This window comes from Salvelinus fontinalis, chromosome 4 (genome assembly GCF_029448725.1).
Source record: "Salvelinus fontinalis isolate EN_2023a chromosome 4, ASM2944872v1, whole genome shotgun sequence".
Classification (NCBI taxonomy): domain Eukaryota; kingdom Metazoa; phylum Chordata; class Actinopteri; order Salmoniformes; family Salmonidae; genus Salvelinus; species Salvelinus fontinalis.
In genome coordinates, this window is record NC_074668.1 from 20903296 (window position 1) to 20925026 (window position 21731).

Here is a 21731-nt window from a genome sequence, read left to right on the forward strand (position 1 = left end):
GGGTCCTTTTCCATCCAGGATCTCCTCCCATGTCCACTCGTCCCTTTTCCCACGCTGCTTGGTCCTTTGGTGGTGGGTAGACCAAAACGCAGAGTGGTAAGTGTTCATGAATCTTTATTACTCAAAAAACAAGGAGGGACAAATGTCTGTGGGTTTTCGCTCATCCCTTGTACTTGACTGATGAATTAAGGTCACTAATCAGTAAGGAACTCCCCTCACCTTGTTGTCTAGATCTTTATTGATAGTAAAAAACTAAATCCTGCAGACACTAAGCCCTCCATGGAATGAGTTTGACAGCATGATCTAGAAGGACAATCCAGGAGAAATAACATTGTTGTGGATGGCATAGCAGAGTCTTTACATGAGAACTGGGCCGAGTGTAGAGAAAGTAAGACAAATTATTACTGAAAAGCAGCAGATGGATCATACGAAGATTGAGGTGGAGCACACCCACAGGTCTGGAGAACATGTAACCAGTGTTAACTTCTTATGGCTGCAGGGGCAGTATTGAGTAGTTTGGATGAAAGGTGCACAGAGGTGCTCATAGGAAACTGCCTGCTCCTCAGTCCCAGTTGCTTATTCGTATTGGATAGAAAACACTCTGAAGTTTCTAAAACTGTTAGAATTATGTCTGTGAGTATAACAGAACTCATATGGCAGGCAAAAACCTGAGAAGTTCCACTTCCTGTTTGAATTGTTTCTGAGGTGGCAGATTTTCAACCAAGCTCTCATTGAAATTACAGCGAGATATTGATGAGTTTTCACTTCCTACGGCTTCCACTAGATGTCAACAGTCAATAGAACTTTGTCTGATGACTAATGTGAAGGGGGGCCGAGGGAGACAGGAATTAGTAATCACTGCCATGAGGTGACCACGCATTGAACACGCGCCTTCACATGAGGAGGACCTCCGTTCCACCGCTCTTCTGAAGTCAATCTAATTCTCCGGTTGGAACGTTATTCAAGATGTATGTTAACAACATTCTAAGGATTGATTCAGTACATCGTTTGACATGTTTCTACTGACTGTTACGGAACTTTTGGACATGTCGTCACGTTATAGTGGATGCGCTTTGTGACTTTGGAATTGTTTACCGCTAACGCGCTAACCAATGTAGCTAATTGGACATAAATAACGGACATTATCGAACAAATCAAGCATTTATTGTGGACCCGGGATTCCTAGGACTGCATTCTGATGAAGTTCATCAAAGGTAAGGAAACATTTATCATGTATTTTCTGGTTTCTGTTGACCCCAACATGGCAGCTAATTTGACTATTGTTCTGAGCTCCGTCTCAGATTATTGCATGATTTGCTTTTTCCGTAAAGTTCTTTTGAAATCTGACACAGCGGTTGCATTAAGAAGAGGTATATCTATAATTCCATGTGTATAACTTGTATTATCATCTACATTTATGATGAGTATTTCTGTTGAAACGATGTGGTGATGCAAAATCACTTGATGTTTTTGGAACTAGTGAAAGTAACGCGCCAATGTAAACTCAGATTTTTTCTTATAAATATGAACTTTATCAAACAAAACATGCATGTATTGTGTAACATGAAGTCCTATGAGTGTCATCTGATGAAGATAATCAAAGGTTAGTGATTAATTTTATTTCTATTTCTGCTTTTTGTGAAAGCTATCTTTTGGCTGTGCTTATTGTGGTTTGGTGGTGACCTAACATAATCGTTTGTAGTGCTTTCGCTGAAAAGCATATTTGAAATCAGAAACTTTGGTGGGATTAACAACAAGATTACCTTTAAAATGATATAAAACACATGTATGTTTGAGGAATTATCATTATGAGATTTCTGTTGTTTGAATTTGGCGCCCTGCACTTTCACTGGCTGCTGTCATATCGATCCTGGTAGCGGGATGCAGCCATAAGAAGTTAACCTGTTTAAGTGTTAACCTGTTTAAAGGTCTTACTCACATTGGCTACGGAGCGTGAGATCACACAGTCTTCCGGAACAGCTGGTGCTCTCATGCATGGTTCAGGGCTGCTTGCCTCGAAGCGAGCATAGAAGGCGTTTAGCTCATCAGGTAGGCTTGCGTCGCTGAGACACTCAGACTCCACCAGAGTCGGCATAATAGGATTAGCGGGATTTCTTATAAGTGTCTGGATTACTGTCCTTAAAAGCGGCATATCTAGCCTTCAACTCAGTGCGGATGTTGCCTGTAATTCAAGGCTTTTGGTTGGGCTATGTACGTACGGTCACTGAGGGGCAGAGTACGTGAGCGGAGCGTGCCCAATTTGCTTGGAGCGGGAGCAAGATTCCCAAAGGCTGGAGCGTCGTCCTTCTCACCCGCTCCAATTTCACTTCAGTAGTGCTCCAGTAGCACTCACTTCACGAGCTCAGGGCATGCCTGCCCCAGCATGCATTTGTAGTCTAATTGCGTGCTGCTATAGCCCCTTGCTTTAGCTACTGTCATGGAGTTTGCTAAATATTTTCATAAAGATATTGATAACACATGTGTTAAACCAAGGTGAGGGAGTGCTGGGATTTAGTGTCCACAATTAAAGAATGATTGTGGATTCTGAATAGACACGTATCCCAAAAGCATGCTATGTGCACATGCTAAAAGATAGGAAGGAGGTGGGTAGATAACTAAGTGTGTCATTGTAGTATTTATAAACTAAACATCAGATCTCTTAAACGTTTTGTTCATCTCCTTTCTATTATCTATACTATAAGCCATAATTGATTTTGGCCCAATAGGCCTGGCATATTACCACGTTCAAGGAGCTTTCCGTTTTGATTGGGTTATTTTGTCTAAAAACCTTAAGGCCTACCTACAGAAAAATACAAAAAACAACGCTGCATCTCTGCCCAGCCTGGCAAGAGTGGTCAAAAGGGTGTTAAGCATCCTCAGTGGCTCTGCAAGTGCGGAGAGGATATTCTCTGCTGCTGGCCGGCTCTCCATGCACCATCGCATGAGCCTGAAGCCACAGACTGGCGTTTCTAAAAATGGTAATAAAAATGATCAAGTCATTTTTCATTTAATTTGTATTTAAATGCTGAGGGCTTTATGTCTTCACAATGTATTCACAATGTATTTCTTTGTAGCTATAGCCTTGAAATAATTTAAATAATATGGCCTAAATACACATTTTTTACATTCCGTGTCTGGTTCCTGACCTATTTAGTGTTTTTATATGCTGTTTAACATGACATGTTGTCACGTTCCTGACCTGTTTCTGTTGTTTTGTATGTGTGTGATGGTCAGGGCGTGAGTTTTGGGTGGGCAGTCTATGTTTTCCGTTTCTATGTTGGTTTTGGATTGCCTGGTATGGCTCTTGATTAGAGGCAGGTGTTTTGCGTTTTCCTCTAATTGAGAGTCATATTAAGGTAGGTTGTTCTCACTGTTTGTTTGTGGGTGATTGTCGCTGTGTCTGTGTATTTTGCACCACACGGTACTGTCTCGTCTCGGTCGTTCCTGTCTGTTCATGTGTTTCCTGTGGTAGCGTTTGGGCCACACAGGACTGTTGCAGGTTAGTCACGTTTGTTGTTTTGTTAATTTGTAGTGTTTGTTGGTTTGCCATTAAAATCATGAATACCTCCTACTCCGCATCTTGGTCCGATCCATGCTCCTCCTCGTCTGAGGAGGAGAACGACATTGACAGCCGTTACACATGTAGCCTATTTGAAATGATGGTTGCTTCATGTATATTCAAATACTTTTCAATGAAATCCATATGGTTTGGTTTCAATACTTAAAAACCAATTGGTAGCTCCAGGTATCACAAAAATATGTGGGTGTTGGTTAAATTGTGATTTTAATGAATGGAGTGCAGAGTGGTTTTTAGTGGAGCAGTAGGAAAGCATATGGTGCACAAGCACCGCTACCATGAGTGATGAGCGGGATTTTCAACAGCTCAACTCCTCTCACATGCTCTGCTGAAGGGACGACATCGTTAAAGCATTTATTAATGAATCCGGTGACTGATGTGGTAAACGCCTCAATGTTAGTGGATGAATCCCAAAGCATATTCCAGTCTGTGCTAGCGAAACAGTTTGTAGCTTAGCATCTGCTTCATTGTACCACTTCCGTATTGATCGTGTCACTGGTACTTCCTGTTTGAGTTTTTGCTTGTAAGCAGGAAACAGGAGGATAGAGTTATGGTCTGATTTGTCAAAGTGAGGGCGAAGGAGGGCCTTGTCTGCATTTCTGTGTGTAATGACTTACTATCTCATAAGTATCACTTAGTATCTCATTATTGTGACATAGAATCTCATAACTATGACATAGAATCTCATAACTATGACATAGAATCTCATAACTATGACTTACTATCTCATAATTATCACTTAGTATCTCATTATTGTGACAGAATCTCATAGCTATGACTTACTATATCTCATAATTATCATTTAGTATCTCATTATTGTGACATAGTAAGTCATAGTTATGAGGTTCTATCTCATAATAATGACTTACTATCTCATAATAATGACTTACTATCTCATAATTATAGCTTACTATCTCATAATTATAGCTTACTATCTCATAATTATAGCTTACTATCTCATAATTATAGCTTACTATCTCATAATTATAGCTTACTATCTCATAATTATAGCTTACTATCTCATAATTATAGCTTACTATCTCATAATTATAGCTTACTATCTCATAATTATAGCTTACTATCTCATAATTATAGCTTACTATCTCATAATTATAGCTTACTATCTCATAATTATAGCTTACTATCTCAAACTCAGTCAGATGTTAATTGTTTTGGTGGCAGGAACGAGCTTCCATAATTTAGAGAGGACAAATGTGGTGACAGACAGATCTAAACAGAGTGCATCTATCCTCTCTGCTCATGCAGCCTCCTCCCCTCCTCCCCTCCCCCCCACTCGCTCTGTCTGCATTGTAAACATGGTGTTATCTGTTGCCAGGATTCCATCAGAAGAACTGGAAGAGAGCCCGCTTTTTACAGGTGGTTTGGAATCCATGTCTGAGTCACATGGAGGCCAGTGCTGGGCCAGGGCCCTCTCTTCCGGGCCAAGTTGCTATCTGACCTTTCCCTGACCTTGCACTGGACCTCACAGAAGCAAAACCAGGAAAATATACAATGGATGGAATGAATTTTATACCCGTTTTTCACATGTTGAGCATGTATTTTGTCCTACAAGCCTCACTATGCCTCTATGAGGCTTTGCTGAGAAAAGCTACACTAAAACATTCTCCTGTCCCCCTGGACATTTCAGGGATAGCACACACATCGCCCCAGTCTCCCCCATTAGGGAGAAGGGAGCAGGCAATAGCATGGTATTACATCACATAATCTGAGAGGGAGCCAGGCCAGTGAACACAGCATAGACTCTCTCTCTCACTCTCTCTGCTGCACTGCCCTTTGTTAGGGCCAGAACAGCACTGTGCTACTGCTATTGCATCAGGGACCTTTTACAACTATTTACTACATAGAAAACACACCATTTAGTTTCTGCTCATACCGCTAGTGCATTAAGCTCACAGAGAAGGATATTTCTCACCAGAGGAGCAAAGGATTGAGGGGAAGGGGGAGATTTAATAGAAAGAGAAGGGAACATGAAGACAACAGTGTCAGTAGCTTCTAATTTATGTTAGCTGTAAACATCCATATGATTAGCACCCATTGGGATTGGATGATTTAAACAACAATACTGATGGACACAACTTTAAAGGAAAATAACTATCCCAAAATGACAGAGAGATCGAACCATAGAGATACAATATAATACTATTTATTTCTGTGGATCGAACATCCAAAATGAGCGTTCTCTCCCATGCCATCTGACTGTCCTATCTGAGACTGAGACATACAGTACATTAGGTGCAGTTATCAGGGCTGATAGATGACAGGGCTGATGAAGAGAACACAGGTCCCTAACGACAGACAGGAAATTAGATGTGCCAACGAGGGCTGTCTCTCTGCCCCAACACCTCAATCAGAAACACCAGCCGTCGTATTTGAGCAGACCTCCTGAACCTGAGGCCACATTACCAGGCTATCAGTTAGACCAAGCAGAGACAGAGCAGAACAGCCTTATGATGAATAGGATCATCTCATCATGCCCTCCCTCCCGTGCTCAAAGGCTAATTCTGGATTAAAAGACACTCATTCAATGTGATTATTAATCCTGATAGTGACACTATCCATGTCCGAATACCCATACTTGTATCCTAAATTGTAGGCCATTTGAGTATGCAAAAATATATATCTGCAACATTTTGAAAATCGAGTATACTTTAAATGCCAGAATGTCATTCTCATTTTGGCTAGGACAACAGCAGATCAATTAGATATGGGAATGTGCTTCCAAAATCAACGAATAGCGGGAAACAATGCAACCAAGCATGAATGTTTGATATTATGTGAATTTTATACTAATTTTGTCTCTTCATCAAGTAGAATTCGATGCACACTTTTCCACAATGCATTGGAAGAGATGGGCTGCAAGTGATAGGCCCTAGTTCTTTTCAAGTAGCAAAACAACAAAACTAGGCTACTTAATTGGGAAGATGTCGAATAGCGAAGCTTCTGAAAACAGAAGACAGAAGTATTTTAAACTAAATTGTTATCTGTTTCTGTCTTCAGTCCCATATAGCCCATCTAGGATACAGTAGATGGCTATGGTATAGGTTGAATGTGATAGTCTGCCTATAACCAGCCCGAATAGGCTTACAACTCCATTCCTATTTTATTCAGAGTTTAGCTAAATTAATAGAATTGGAAATTAGCTATTGTCAGTCTGGTTAATGCCATGCATGTCTGGTGAATTTGTAAAAATCCACCCGCACTCTGCCCTCCCCACCTACTCAGCCAGTCAGGAGCCGCTACTGCGTTTCGGCTGTGTATGCGACGATGAGTACATAGTATGCAGTTTAAGTATGGCTATTCAGACACAGCCAGTGTCTAATGCTGATGGAGAAAAGGTGGAAAATATGCCCCACAATATTGAACGCAGAGATGGTAATGTGTACTATTACGGGGTGAACCAAGGATCAGATCTATTCAGCAAACTTGAAAAGCAGTGTAGAATAATGACACCTGCTACTGAATCAATAAAGAGTGGATCAACTTCAGTAGGACACTTCAAGTGAATTGGAGTAACAGCAAACAGAGGAATGTGATTTCAGATAAACCATCATTAAGTCACATAGTTGGTCCCTCTCAGCATTCTGAGCATGTCTCCCTTCCCTCTATTTCAGGGGAGAGAGAGCTGGAAAGATATAGATCCCTTCTCAGCTGGAAGACTCCTCCCTCTGCCAGCGTCGGGGCAGCAGAATGGCACTGTGTTGCTTAGCACCAGGGAAGAGAGAGGCGTAGCAGAGTGCAGCGGCGGGCGCCAGAAGACTGGCATATGCTGCTCCCTATCAGGCGTGGCAGTAGAGCGGGCGTGAAGCTGGGAATGAGACACCACATGTGTCCATCTCTGGCTGTTTCTGAAGGAGCCTCCTGAATATAGACCAGTGGTTCCAAAATTGTGGGGTCGGTGGGGGGACGTGGAGACCCCCCCTCCACTCAGTCAGGCTTTCAACTTACTCTTGAACGTTTTAATAGTAATATGCACTAGGAGCAATTTTGAAACTGGGTAGTGCATCAGCAGATTTCCTCTTGTCATGTCAGTCATTGCAGACCTTTGAGAGCTATTTATAACTTTTCAGAAATGTCCAGATCAACTAGCCCATGTCAGCTAATGATTTTTAGCTAGGTTTTTTAACCCAATGATTTTGTTGTCATTTTTGACTCAGATATCACATGAACAAACATAAAACTTGACTAAATGTGTATATTAAAACTGCAGCATTTTCTCTCCACCCCATGGCAAATACAAACAGACGTGACACGCAGGGGGGAAAGCGGGCTGAGTGAAAAGGTTTGGGAACCACTGATATAGACCACAGGGTGCATGAATGTGCATGGTCTAACATAGAGACTACTGTATTCACACAACATGCTCCTATCAGCTAATGATAATTTACTGTCAACTATTGGAGCTCAGCAAGTATTGTTTAAAAATGCTGTAGAAAATCATACCAAGAGACAAATGCTGCGAGTGGTGTATAAATAAATCAATCTGAATGCAACAGTATCCTAAAAACACCCACAGAAAGTTTCATTCCAAAATAGTAGACTGACAGCCTATCCTGGTTGGTAAAGCGTGGCACAAACCTTAGGAGAAAGAGACCCGACTGGAAATGTAAACAATTATTTGGCATCCGAGAAGAGGACACCATCTCCCTGTCCCAACTTTACAGAGTTCAGCAGCAAAACAGCTATTGAGTAATCCAATCCCATTCCTAGGAAAGGCTCCACAGGTTGCAGAAAATAAGCACACTGTCTTCTCACTCGAGCTATTAAACATTTCATACTGTTACACAATCATATCCTTTTTCATTATCTAAATGTGACTTATGCAAATGTCACAGGCTGGGATTTGTTGAAAACCTTGAGTCTGTCTCTAACATGAATCGGCCCTGTGACTCATCCTTCCACATCCAGCAGACTCCGTCTCTGTCTAATATGCCTCCAGGGTGCACTGGGACTGTACTACCAACCTGGGACTGTACTACCAACCTGGGACTGTACTACCAACCTGGGACAACCATCCAGACACACAACAACCAGTTTACATGTCACTATTCAAGATCAAATCTTCTCACAGGTTTTTTTTCGCTCCAAAAGTTTCCACAAAAAAAGTCCATTGCATTCTATAGTGAATAACATGGAAAAGTGATCAAATCAAAAACTTTATGAGAGCACATGAGCTCATGGTGCGCAACATTTCTATAGGCTATGCAATTGCATTAGGAAAAAAACAGTTTATTAAAAAGAGGAGGATCCCATCAGCTTTCTATAGGCCAGGCCTACTATATTTATTTCTCAACTTTCCTCATATTAAGCACATTGCTTCGCTTTACAACAGAAGTACAGGCTACCTGGCTGACATGACCATTTGCTATTTAAGTGCATAGATTACATGTTTTCCCCTGCTCTGAGACAGGTGCATGATAATTGTCCATTCTAAATCAAAACTAATTGAACACATATTATTTAGTACATGTAAAGACAAAATTATTCGATCCAGCAACCTTCCGGTTACTGGCACAACGCTCTAACCACTAGGCTACCTGCAGCCCCAGTGTAGAGCCTAACTGGCATACATAGGCAGCGCGTGAGTTTCAAAATTGGGGAAGATCATTTTCACCATAAAAATACACCTTTATAATGAAGCAATACATGCATAATCGCATTTGCGGTCATTTTTGAGAATGGCATTTTCCCTCTGATTGCATTTTGGAACATTTGCGCTTATAGTTTATTGCCGTGTGAGCATTGCTGCACTTATAATGTGAAGAAATAGCCAATAGTTTCTCAACATTTGAGGCTAAACATTCTGATCTGTTGCACCAGCCTCATGGCTTTTAAAATATTTTTTGATGCGAGTGGTTGTATTAATTTGATATTTAGCGATTCCCACAACTGTCACAGACTATGTTTGGGAATACTTATTTATCGTACAGAAGGATAAGTTGACCAATAGAATAGGTCAACTTTTGTACTATGGGGAAAAGTAGATTGACATAGGCTAGTGCTTTGCTGTTCGTTAGGCCTACTCATCTTGTTGGCTGACAAAGTAGGCTAAATGTGGACAGTTCTTCTAACATCTTCAATATGCGCCTTGGAATTTGATGTGTCTGTCTTCACTTGTAGCCTACATCTGAGCTGAGATGCCTGTGAGAAGGATGCCTGTGAGAAAGACCCGATCACATGACAGGCAATGGCTAATAAGAATTGAGATATCTGAGAAAGCCATGTGAGTGTGAGGTGCTTCGGAGCACGTAGACGGGAATTATAATTATTATATTCAGCTCAAGGACACAACGGCTACTGGCCGCAAAAGGCATGGATTTGTTTAGGGGGCATTACGGCCAAACAAGGGGGATGCTGCATTATTCGAGGCATTATCAAGTGCTTGTCAAATTGCTAATGAGAGACTGATGAAGTGTGTGCAGCCTGCACAAGAAACAAACCAGAGCTCATGCCTTTCATGCAACTTTAGATGAATCATCATTAGAGTCGCATCATGCAGACTTAGAATGTATTACAATTCTAAACATATAGCCCAACTTTTGTATCATAACTAAAGTTGCTTAAATAACTCTAAATTAAGCAGAATAGCTGCATGTGCACACCCCCTCAGAAACTGTTTGGAGAAAATATTATTTATATTTTATTCAGGTTGGTTCAATTGTGTTCTTCATACTATAAAATAATATAAAATAATGCCACGGAATTTTAAGCAAATCTTGTCTGCTAAATGAACTGGTGTAGCCCACAGCCATATGGCATAGCCAGATCAGGGCCTAACATAAGGACACCTCAGCGTATGTTATTCTGTTCTTCTGAAAAAGACTACATTTTCTTCATATCATATTTCTTTAGAGCTGTCTAAAATAAATAATGGATTTATTGTGAAGGTGTAGGCTATATTACATGGATTTATTAGACTTCTTAAAATGTAGATGTTCCAAAGGTCTGCATCAGTGGCTTGAAGGCGATGCGTGTAAGCTAGGAGAGGCGAAATGTGTTTGTTAATTAACGGTCAATTACCGTGAGACCGGCAGTTATTTGCTTGACAATCACCGGCTGACAAAATTTAATGACCGCCACAGCCTTAAACCCTCCTCACACTTGAGACTCAAAATCTGCATTTTTGTGTGATATCACAGTAAAGTGTACAGTAGGGTGAACTCACGTTATAGAGGATGTCCACCCATCCCTCCATGGTGATGCACTGGAAGACGGTCAGAATAGCAAAGAGGATGTTGTCAAAGTTGGTGATGCCGTAGTTGGGGCCGATCCAGTATTCCTGACACACAGTTCCATTTTCACAGGTCCTCGCTGGAGCCTCCAAACCACAGGGGAACTCTGCTGCCTGCTCACCTGAGGCACACACAAACACAACAAGGTAAGTTCTGTGCGCAAACATGCAAACACAGACGAACATGCTTACAGTAGCTCCCAGAACTATAGGCTGTAGCTCAGTACAGCATTTATATCAACTCTACATATGCAAGCTATAGCAGTTACACAAAACACAGGTGACTAAGATTTCATAGCGATGTGCATTGTGCATACCTGTATCAGTCCTGAAGCAGGTCCGGTGGAACTTGCCCATGTAAAAGTCCAGGCCGATGATGGCGAACATGAGGATAGCGAAGAAGAGCAGCATGCCAATCTGCAGCAGAGGCACCATGGCTTTCATGATGGACTTTAGAACTACCTGAAGACCTGGGAGAGAGAGCACAACATTCTCACTTTACTCTCATGTTGTAGTTTTAACACGCATCACAGGAGAGACACCAAATGGCCCTTTAAGTTCCTTTATTTAACATTTCTGGTTATCAGAATTACATAAGATAACATGAACAAAAATGAAATATATAAATACATGTTTTAACGCTTAAATGACAAACTTAAAAAATGCACATATCCAAACAGAGCATTGTTTCTCCTTTTTCCAGTGATTCCAAAGTCATTGTACTTACTAGGGATTCCAGACACCAGTTTCAGTGGCCTCAGGACACGTACTGCCCTCAGAGTTCTCAAGTCAAAGTCTGCTCCCACTGTAGCCAGCATCCTGGTCACAATCAAACAGACAATCAGACTGACAATACTACAATCTGTACCACTATCCATCATAAACATACAATATATCATTTACATTATGAACGATTGAGGAAATTCAAGAGCTTCAATATAACATTCATTCCAATCTCCAAACATGACATTTCTGAAAACAATGAGGAATGATTCCTTGTGTATTTGTATTACCATTATCTAGCATTTCACGCCAATGCCGGATTTCTCCAGCATTCATGAAGGACTTGTATGTGAGATAAATCAAATTATAAACTGGGTGGTTTCAGCACTGAATGCAGATGGGCTGACACCCATGGTATATCAGACATAATAACATGAGTATGACAAAACGTTTATTTTTACTGCTCTAATTACGTTGGTAACCAGTTTATAATAGCAATAAAGCACCTTGGGGGTTTGTGGTATATGGCCAATATACCACGGCTAATGGCTATATCCAGGGACTCCGTAATACGCTGTGCATAAGAACAGCCCTTAGCCGTGGTACATTGGCCATATACCACACCCTCCCGTGCCTTATTGCTTAAATGTCTCTGAAAAAGACGGCCTATGTATTGTATTACCTAACACTACAGGGGCTATCATGCGCTTTGTGTCAGACACTTCAGTGTAATAGAGTATCAGTGGGGTGGTTTAGAATACATTACTACGCCATCTGAAGCATCTACCAGGAGAGAGAGACAGTGTGGAGAATATGAATGATTTCACATGGATGTTGATATGCAGAGGGGGATTTGACACAGAGAGTGAATACACAGCAAATTTGCTAATTTAATTTTTACAACAACAGTGTTACATTTGACACTTTCTTATAAATACAGTGGGGCAAAAAAGTATTTAGTCAGCCACCAATTGTGCAAGTTCTCCCACTTAAAAAGATGAGAGGCCTGCTGTAATTTTCATCATAGGTACACTTCAACTATGGCAGACAAAATTTTTATTTTTATTTATTTCACCTTTATTTAACCAGGTAGGCAAATTGAGAACACGTTCTCATTTACAATTGCGACCTGGCCAAGATAAAGCAAAGCAGTTCGACACATACAACAACACATAGTTACACATGGAGTAAAACAAACATACAGTCAATAATACAGTGAAAATAAGTCTATATACAATATGAGCAAGTGAGGTGAGATAAGGGAGGTGAAGGCAAACAAGATATATATATAAATAAATTAAAAAATATATAAAAAGGCCATGGTGGCGAAGTAAATACAATATAGCAAGTAAAAAAAATAACACTGGAATGGTTGGTTTGCAGTGGAAGAAGGTGCAAAGTAGAGATAGAAATAATGGGGTGCAGAGGAGCAAAATAAATAAATACAGTAGGTAAAGAGGTAGTTGTTTGGGCTAAATTATAGATGGGCTATGTACAGGTGCAGTAATCTATGAGCTGCTCTGACAGCTGGTGCTTAAAGCTAGTGAGGGAGATAAGTGTTTCCAGTTTCAGAGATTTTTGTAGTTCGTTCCAGTCATTGGCAGCAGAGAACTGGAAGGAGAGGCGGCCAAAGGAAGAATTGGTTTTGGGGGTGACCAGAGAGATATACCTGCTGGAGCGCGTGCTACGGGTGGGCGTTGCTATGGTGACCAGCGAGCTGAGATAAGGGGGGACTTTACCTAGCAGGGTCTTGTAGATGACCTGGAGCCAGTGGGTTTGGCGACAAGTGTGAAGCGAGGGCCAGCCAACGAGAGCGTACAGGTCGCAGTGGTGGGTAGTATATGGGGCTTTGGTGACAAAACGGATGGCACTGTGATAGACTGCATCCAATTTATTGAGTAGGGTTTTGGAGGCTATTTTGTAAATGACATCACCGAAGTCGAGGATTGGTAGGATGGTCAGTTTTACAAGGGTATGTTTGGCAGCATGAGTGAAGGATGCTTTGTTGCGGAATAGGAAGCCGATTCTAGATTTAACTTTGGATTGGAGATGCTTGATGTGAGTCTGGAAGGAGAGTTTACAGTCTAACCAGACACCTAGGTATTTGTAGTTGTCCACATATTCTAAGTCAGAGCCGTCCAGAGTAGTGATGCTGGACAGGCGGGCAGGTGCAGGCAGCGATCGGTTGAAGAGCATGCATTTAGTTTTACTTGTATTTAAGAGCAATTGGAGGCCACGGAAGGAGAGTTGTATGGCATTGAAGCTCGCCTGGAGGGTTGTTAACACAGTGTCAAGAGAAGGGCCAGAAGTATACAGAATAGTGTTGTCTGCGTAGAGGTGGATCAGAGACTCACCAGCAGCAAGAGCGACATCATTGATGTATACAGAGAAGAGAGTCGGTCCAAGAATTGAACCCTGTGGCACACCCATAGAGACTGCCAGAGGTCCGGACAACAGACCCTCCGATTTGACACACTGAACTCGATCAGAGAAGTAGTTGGTGAACCAGGCGAGGCAATCATTAGAGAAACCAAGGCTGTCGAGTCTGCCAATGAGGATGTGGTGATTGACAGAGTCAAAAGCCTTGGCCAGGTCAATGAATATGGCTGCACAGTACTGTTTCCTATCGATAGCGGTTAAGATATCGTTTATGACCTTGAGCGTGGCTGAGGTGCACCCATGACCAGCTCTGAAACCAGATTGCATAGCGGAGAAGGTATGGTGGGATTCGAGATGGTCGGTAATCTGTTTGTTGACTTGGCTTTCGAAGACCTTAGAAAGGCAGGGTAGGATAGATATAGGTCTGTAGCAGTTTGGGTCTAGAGTGTCTCCCCCTTTGAAGAGGGGGATAACCGCAGCTGCTTTCCAATCTTTGGGAATCTCAGACGACACGAAAGAGAGGTTGAAAAGGCTGGTAATAGGGGTGGCAACAATTTCAGCAGATAGTTTTAGAAAGAAAGGGTCCAGATTATCTAGCCCGGCTGATTTGTAAGGGTCCAGATTTTGCAGCTCTTTCAGAACATCAGCTGACTGTATTTGGGAGAAAGAGAAATGGGGAAGGCTTGGGCGAGTAGCAGAGGGGAGGGCAGTGCTGTTGACCGGGGTAGGGGTAGCCAGGTGGAAAGCATGGCCAGCCGTAGAAAAATGCTTATTGAAATTCTCAATTATAATGGATTTGTCGGTGGTGACAGTATTTCCTATCTTCAGTGCAGTTGGAAGCTGGGAGGAGGTGTTCTTATTCTCCATGGACTTTACAGTGTCCCAGAACTTTTTTGCGTTTGTGTTGCAGGAAGCAAATTTCTGCTTGAAAAAGCTAGCCTTGGCTTTTCTAACTGCCTGTGTATACTGGTTTCTAGCTTCCCTGAAAAGTTGCATATCACGGGGGCTGTTCGATGCTAATGCAGAACGCCATAGGATGTTTTTCTGTTGGTTAAGGGCAGTCAGGTCAGGAGAGAACCAAGGGCTATATCTGTTCCTGGTTCTAAATTTCTTGAATGGGGCATGCTTATTCAAGATGGTGAGGAAGGCATTTTAAAAAAATATCCAGGCATCCTCTACTGACGGGATGAGATCAATATCCTTCCAGGATACCTCGGCCAGGTCGATTAGAAAGGCCTGCTCGCTGAAGTGTTTCAGGGAGCGTTTGACAGTGATGAGTGGAGGTCGTTTGATCGCTGACCCATTACGGATACAGGCAATGAGGCAGTGATCGCTGAGATCTTGGTTGAAAACAGCAGAGGTGTATTTGGATGGCAAGTTGGTTAGGATGATGTCTATGAGGGTACCAGTGTTTACGGTATTGGGGTAATACCTGGTAGGTTCATTGATAATTTGTGTGAGATTGAGGGCATCAAGCTTAGATTGTAGGATGGCTGGGGTGTTAAGCATGTTCCAATTTAGGTCGCCTAGCAGCACAAGCTCTGAAGATAGATGGGGGGCAATCAGTTCACATATGGTGTCCAGAGCACAGCTGGGGGCAGAGGGTGGTCTATAGCAGGCGGCAACAGTGAGAGACTTGTTTTTAGAGAGGTGGATTTTTAAAAGTAGGAGTTCAAATTGTTTCGGAACAGACCTGGATAGTAAAACAGAACTCTGCAGGCAATCCTTGCAGTAGATTGCAACACCGCCCCCTTTGGCCGTTCTATCTTGTCTGAAAATCTTGTAGTTAGGGATGAAAATGTCAGAATTTTTGGTGGTCTTCCTAAGCCAGGATTCAGACACGGCTAAAACATCTGGGTTGGCAGAGTGTGCTAAAGCAGTGAACAAAACAAACTTAGGGAGGAGGCTTCTAATGTTAACCTGTTGGGGATGGGGGCGCTGTTTAGACTATTTATGCTAATTGGGTAATTTTTGAAACGGCTTCCCACAAAATCCTTGATCGTACAATATGCATATTATTATTATCATTGGATAGAAAACAGTCTATAGTTTCTATAGGAGTTGAAATTTTGTCTCTAAGTGGAACAGAGCCCATTCTACAGCAATTTCCCTGACATGGAGTCAGATTTGAGAAATGTTGGCCACTGTTCTGAAGTCAGTTAAAAGGGCACTGTTATTGCTATGACTATACGGACACTTCTTACGTCTTCCCCTGGATGCCTTTACGTGATGACGATTCCAATGGGGTCGATTGCGCGTTCACAGGCCCTATAAATTAAAAAACCCTATAGCTAGCAAGTCTTTCCTTGGTGCGTAACGCGCGTGCTGGACACCGACCCGCTCCTGCTCCAAGCGTTAGTTTAGCCTGTTATATTTCTCCGGTCATCTTTTCACTCGTTATAGGAGTTAAAAACATCATAAGGTAGTTAATTTAAAGCGTTTTATAGCAATTTATATCCGTTTAGTGCGATTTTGGGACATTTATTTTTGAAACGATGTGAATAGCCGGGCACGCTTTTCAGTTCATCCCGAACGCAGTTGGCATTTCCACATGGCAAGAGGACAGCTTTCCACCAAAAGACGATTACTCCCAAGAAAGGATCCTTTGCCCAAGATACTGATGGAAGAACAGCTCAAGGTAGGACATTTTTATTATGATAAATCGTGTTTCTGTCGAAACATTTTAGTGGCTTAGGACGCCATGTTTTTTGACGTAGCTTCGCTTGGCGCAAACTGTATTGAAAAGTAAGGATAAATTAAAAAATGTAATTCCGCAATTGTATTAAGAATTAAATTGTCTATCAATCCCTGTCCACCCTATATTTTTTAGTCACGTTTATGAGTATTTATGTATAAGAGTAGATCACTGTCTAAGTGGCGCAAGGACATTTTTCTGACCAGCTTGTCTACATTTCACATTGTCTAACCATGATTTTGGTGGCTAAATATAAACATTTGCGATCAAACTCTATATGGATTGTGTAATATGATGTTACAGGAGTGTCATCGGAAGAATTCTGAGAAGGTTAGTGAAAAAATTAATATCTTTTGGCGATGTTGACTTTTATCGCTCACTTTGGCTAGAATCAATGCTGGGCTGCTATGTGCTATGTGCTATGCTAATATAACGATTTTTGTGTTTTCGCTGTAAGACACTTAGAAAATCTGAAATATTGTCTGTATTCACAGGATCTGTGTCTTTCGATTCGTGTATGCTGTGTATTTTTACGAAATGTTTGATGATTAGTAAGTAGGTAAACACGTTGCTCTAAGTAGTTTTTCTATTCCATTTGTGACGGTGGGTGCAATTGTAACCTATGCCATCTACCTGAAATATGCACTTTTTTCTAACAAAACCTATCCCATACCATAAATATGTTATCAGACTGTCATCTAATGAGTTTTTTTGTTGGTTAGGGGCTATAAATATCTTAGTTTAGCCGAATTGGTGATGGCTACTGGTGTTGGTGGACAAATAAAAGATGGTGGATTATGCTAATGTGTTTTTAGGTAATAGATGTACATCTTTACATATTGTGTCTTCCCTGTAAAACATTTTAAAAATCGGACATGTTGACTGGATTCACAAGATCTGTGTCTTTCATTAGCTGTATTGGACTTTAATGTGTGAAAGTTAAATATTTAAAAAAAATATTATTTTTGAATTTCGCGGCACTGGTTTTTCAGTGGGGGGGGGGGGGGGGGGGGGGTGCCGCTAGCGGCACGCTGATCCTAGACAGGTTAACATGCATGAAACCAAGGCTATTACGGTTACAGAAGTCATCAAAAGAGAGCGCCTGGGGAATAGGAGTGGAGCTAGGTACTGCAGGGCCTGGATTCACCTCTACATCACCAGAGGAACAGAGGAGGAGTAGGATAAGGGTACGGCTAAAAGCTATGAGAATTGGTCGTTTGGAACGTCTAGAACAGAGAGTAAAAGGAAGTTTCTGGGGGCGATAAAATAGCTTCAAGGAATAATGTACAGACAAACGTATGGTAGGATGTGAATACAGTGGAGGTAAACCTAGGTAATGGGTGATGATGAGAGAGATATAGTCTCTAGAAACATCATTGAAACCAGGTGATGTCATCGCATATGTGGGTGGTGGAACTGAGAGGTTGGATATATAGTGAGCAGGGCTAGAGGCTCTACAGTGAAATAAGCCAATAAACACTAACCAGAACAGCAATGGACAAGGCATATTTACATTAAGGAGAGGCATGCTTAATCGAGTGATCATAAGGGTCCAGTGAGTAGAGGTTGGTTGGGGGCACGGCGATCCAGACAGCTGGCCGGGTAGCTGGCTATCGGTAGCAAGATAACATAGGATGGAGGTCTGTTTTTTTTTTTTTTTTTTTTTTTTTTTGTCACCTCGTTCGTTTCCGTCGGTAGATTAGTGGGGTTCCGTGTGGTAGAGGGGATCGATCCAATTGGCAAAATAGATATAGTGACCCAGGAAAAAGAAAAAAAAAAAATTGTCCGGTATATTTATTTAGATAGCAGCCGATAAGACAGCTAATAATTAGCAGATGGGTATTCAGAAACGTCGCAATGGAAAAGCCTGTTGAAACCACCTCGGACAATTACGTCGGCAGACCAGTCGTGATGGATCGGCGGGGCTCCGTGTCGGCAATAAAGGGTCCAGTCCAATTGGCAAAAGAGGTATTGTAGCCCAATAATTCGCTGGTAGGCCTCTTCGGCTAGCCGGCAGATGGGCCTAGCTCGAGGCTAGCTCAAGGCTAACTGGTGCTTGTTTCGGGACAGAGGTATTAGCCAGTAGTAGCCACCTGGTTGCAGCTAGCTAGCGACGATGATCCGGTGTAATTGTCCAGAGCTTGCGTCAGGAATCCGGTGATGTGGTAGAGAAAAAGCAGTCCTATATTCTCTGGGTTGATATCGCGCCTGCAGACTGGCAGGTATTTGCCCGAGCTGAAGCTGGCTGGTGTCCGAGTTAAGGGCGAAGACCGCAGCAGTGGCTAACTGACTACTAGCTAGTAGCTAGTTATCTGGCTAGCTTCTGATTGGGGTTACGGTTCTAAAGTATAAAAAATAGCAGATCCGTACCACATTGGGTGAGGCGGGTTGCGGGAATGTATATTCAGTTCCAAGATGGAAAGTGAAATTAAAATATATACGAAATGTATACAAAAAATACGAGGACTATTTACGCGGGACAAGACGGGACAAGACAAGACAAACACACGTCCGACTGCTACGCCTTCTTGGAGCTGTGAGAAATGAGAAAAAAAAATCCAGAATATCACATTGTAGGATTTGTTATTAATTTATTTGCAAATTAGGGTGGAAAATAAGTATTTGGTCAACTACAAACAAGCAAGATTTCTGGCTCTCACAGACCTGTATACACTTCTTTGTGACACAGACTTTGTATACACTTCTTTAAGAGGCTCCTCTGTCCTCCACTTGTTACCTGTATTAATGGCATCTGTTTGAACTTGTTATCAGTATAAAAGACACTTGTCCACAACCTCAAACAGTCACACTCCAAACTCCACTATGGCCAAGACCAAAGAGCTGTCAAAGGACACCAGAAACAAAATTGTAGACCTGCACCAGGCTGGGAAGACTGAATCTGCAATAGGTAAGCAGCTTGGTTTGAACAAATCAACTGTGGGAGCAATTATTAGGAAATGGAAGACATACAAGACCACTGATAATCTCCCTCGATCTGGGGCTCCACCGCAAGATCTCACCCCGTGGGGTCAAAATGTTAACAAGAACGGTGAGCAAAAATCCCAGAACCACACGGGGGGACCTAGTGAATGACCTGCAGAGAGCTGGGACCAAAGTAACAAAGCCTACCATCAGTAACACACTACGCCGCCAGGGACTCAAATCCTGCAGTGCCAGACGTGTCCCCCTGCTTAAGCCAGTACATGTCCAGGCCCGTCTGAAGTTTGCTAGAGAGCATTTGGATGATCCAGAAGAAGATTGGGAGAATGTCATATGGTCAGATGAAACCAAAATAGAACTTTTTGGTAAAAACTCAACTCGTCGTGTTTGGAGGACAAAGAATGCTGAGTTGCATCCAAAGAACACCATACCTACTGTGAAGCATGGGAGTGGAAACATCATGCTTTGGGGCTGTTATTCTGCAAAGGGACCAGGACGACTGATCCGTGTAAAGGAAAGAATGAATGGGGCCATGTATCGTGAGATTTTGAGTGAAAACCTCCTTCCATCAGCAAGGGCATTGAAGATGAAACGTGGCTGGGTCTTTCAGCATGACAATGATCCCAAACACACCGCCCGGGCAACGAAGGAATGGCTTCGTAAGAAGCATTTCAAGGTCCTGGAGTGGCCTAGCCAGTCTCCAGATCTCAACCCCATAGAAAATCTTTGGAGGAAGTTGAAAGTCCGTGTTGCCCAGCAACAGCCCCAAAACATCACTGCTCTAGAGGAGATCTGCATGGAGGAATGTGCCAAAATACCAGCAACAGTGTGTGGATGTCATAAGGTGAATGCACCAATTTGTAAGTCGCTCTGGATAAGAGCGTCTGCTAAATGACTTAAGTGTAATGTAATGTAAATGAAAACCTTGTGAAGACTTACAGAAAACGTTTGACCTCTGTCATTGCCAAAAAAGGGTATATAACAAAGTATTGAGATAAACTTTTGTTATTGACCAAATACTTATTTCCACCATAATTTGCAAATTAATTCATAAAAAATGTGATTTTCTGGATATTTTTTTTTCTCATTTTGTCTGTCATAGTTGAAGTGTACCTATGATGATAATTACAGGCCTCTCTCATCTTTTTAAGTGGGAGAACTTGCACAATTGGTGACTGACTAAATACTTTTTTGCCCCACTGTATGTGACTATCTCAAAATAGTGTTAAACTAACACTTTTCAAAGTGTTTATAAACTAACACCCCGAGAGTGTTGTGACCCTAACACCAAGGACGTTGCAAATTCCAACTTATTATTTTTTTTAGAGCTGATGCTGTTAACACTTTCTCAGTGTTAAGGAATCAACATCTGTGGTGTTACAGTAACTAGGTTTGAGGTGTTGTTTTAACACTGTAGGGTGTAAAGCCTTATTTGCATATTTATTTTCCAGGGTGCCTTTCGAGTGAATTTTAGAGGTACCAGTAACGCCCATGACTGAGTTTGCGAGTGACAGATTGTTGCATTCGATGGCTTTCAGTCCTGTAGCCTTCTCCAAGTGAGTACCTAAGTGAATATTTTAATGTAAAAATTGTATTTTATATGACAATATATCACTTTTCTCACAATACGATACTTCGACATCCCAGTTTTACCCTAACACAGTGGTCTGAAACTCCTGGTTTGCAGGCCACATTGGCAAGTCACATTATGCTCGCAAAGTGTTATATAATTCCTATTTGCATCCAGCCAGAGTTAGGATAGTCAACAACTGGAGCTTTTAATCCCCTGCAACTGAGGTTAGAATTACTGCCAAGGTAGGGAAGATTGATAGATGACACTACCTAAACCATCTAAACTGGAGCAACCATCTCAATAAATAAGTCCTACCACTTACAGGTGGGATTAGTTTACAGAAATGTATGTTATTTATCTTTGTGTAGTGTAAGATCAATTAATCCATGTGCATGCAGAAACATGGATATATGGCCAAAAACAAACTATTCTAAAAAGCAACCTTCCACAAAGCATGCTGGGAAATATAGAGGCCCCTCCCATGTCTTTTTCACTTTGAAAGAGTTCATGGAAATTAACTCAACACAGTCAAGTAACACCACCACACGGTGTTGATTCCACTGTGATTCAAATAACACTTGATTTATTCACTGCA

The 21731-nt window shown here is 41.8% G+C and overlaps 1 protein-coding gene across 5 annotated transcripts in view; it reads right to left on the bottom strand.

Moving 5' to 3' along the window:
* Positions 1-21731, bottom strand: part of LOC129853307 (voltage-dependent N-type calcium channel subunit alpha-1B-like) — a 193199-nt gene that overhangs the window by 107916 nt on the left and 63552 nt on the right. For all 5 annotated transcript variants that reach the window (XM_055919204.1, XM_055919202.1, XM_055919201.1 and 2 more), the window contains exons 4-6: positions 11554-11645; positions 11144-11296; positions 10761-10948 (exon numbers count right to left, since the gene is read on the bottom strand). In XM_055919204.1, the coding sequence (XP_055775179.1) occupies positions 10761-10948; positions 11144-11296; positions 11554-11645 (433 nt within the window). The remainder of the gene's footprint in view (positions 1-10760; positions 10949-11143; positions 11297-11553; positions 11646-21731) is intronic.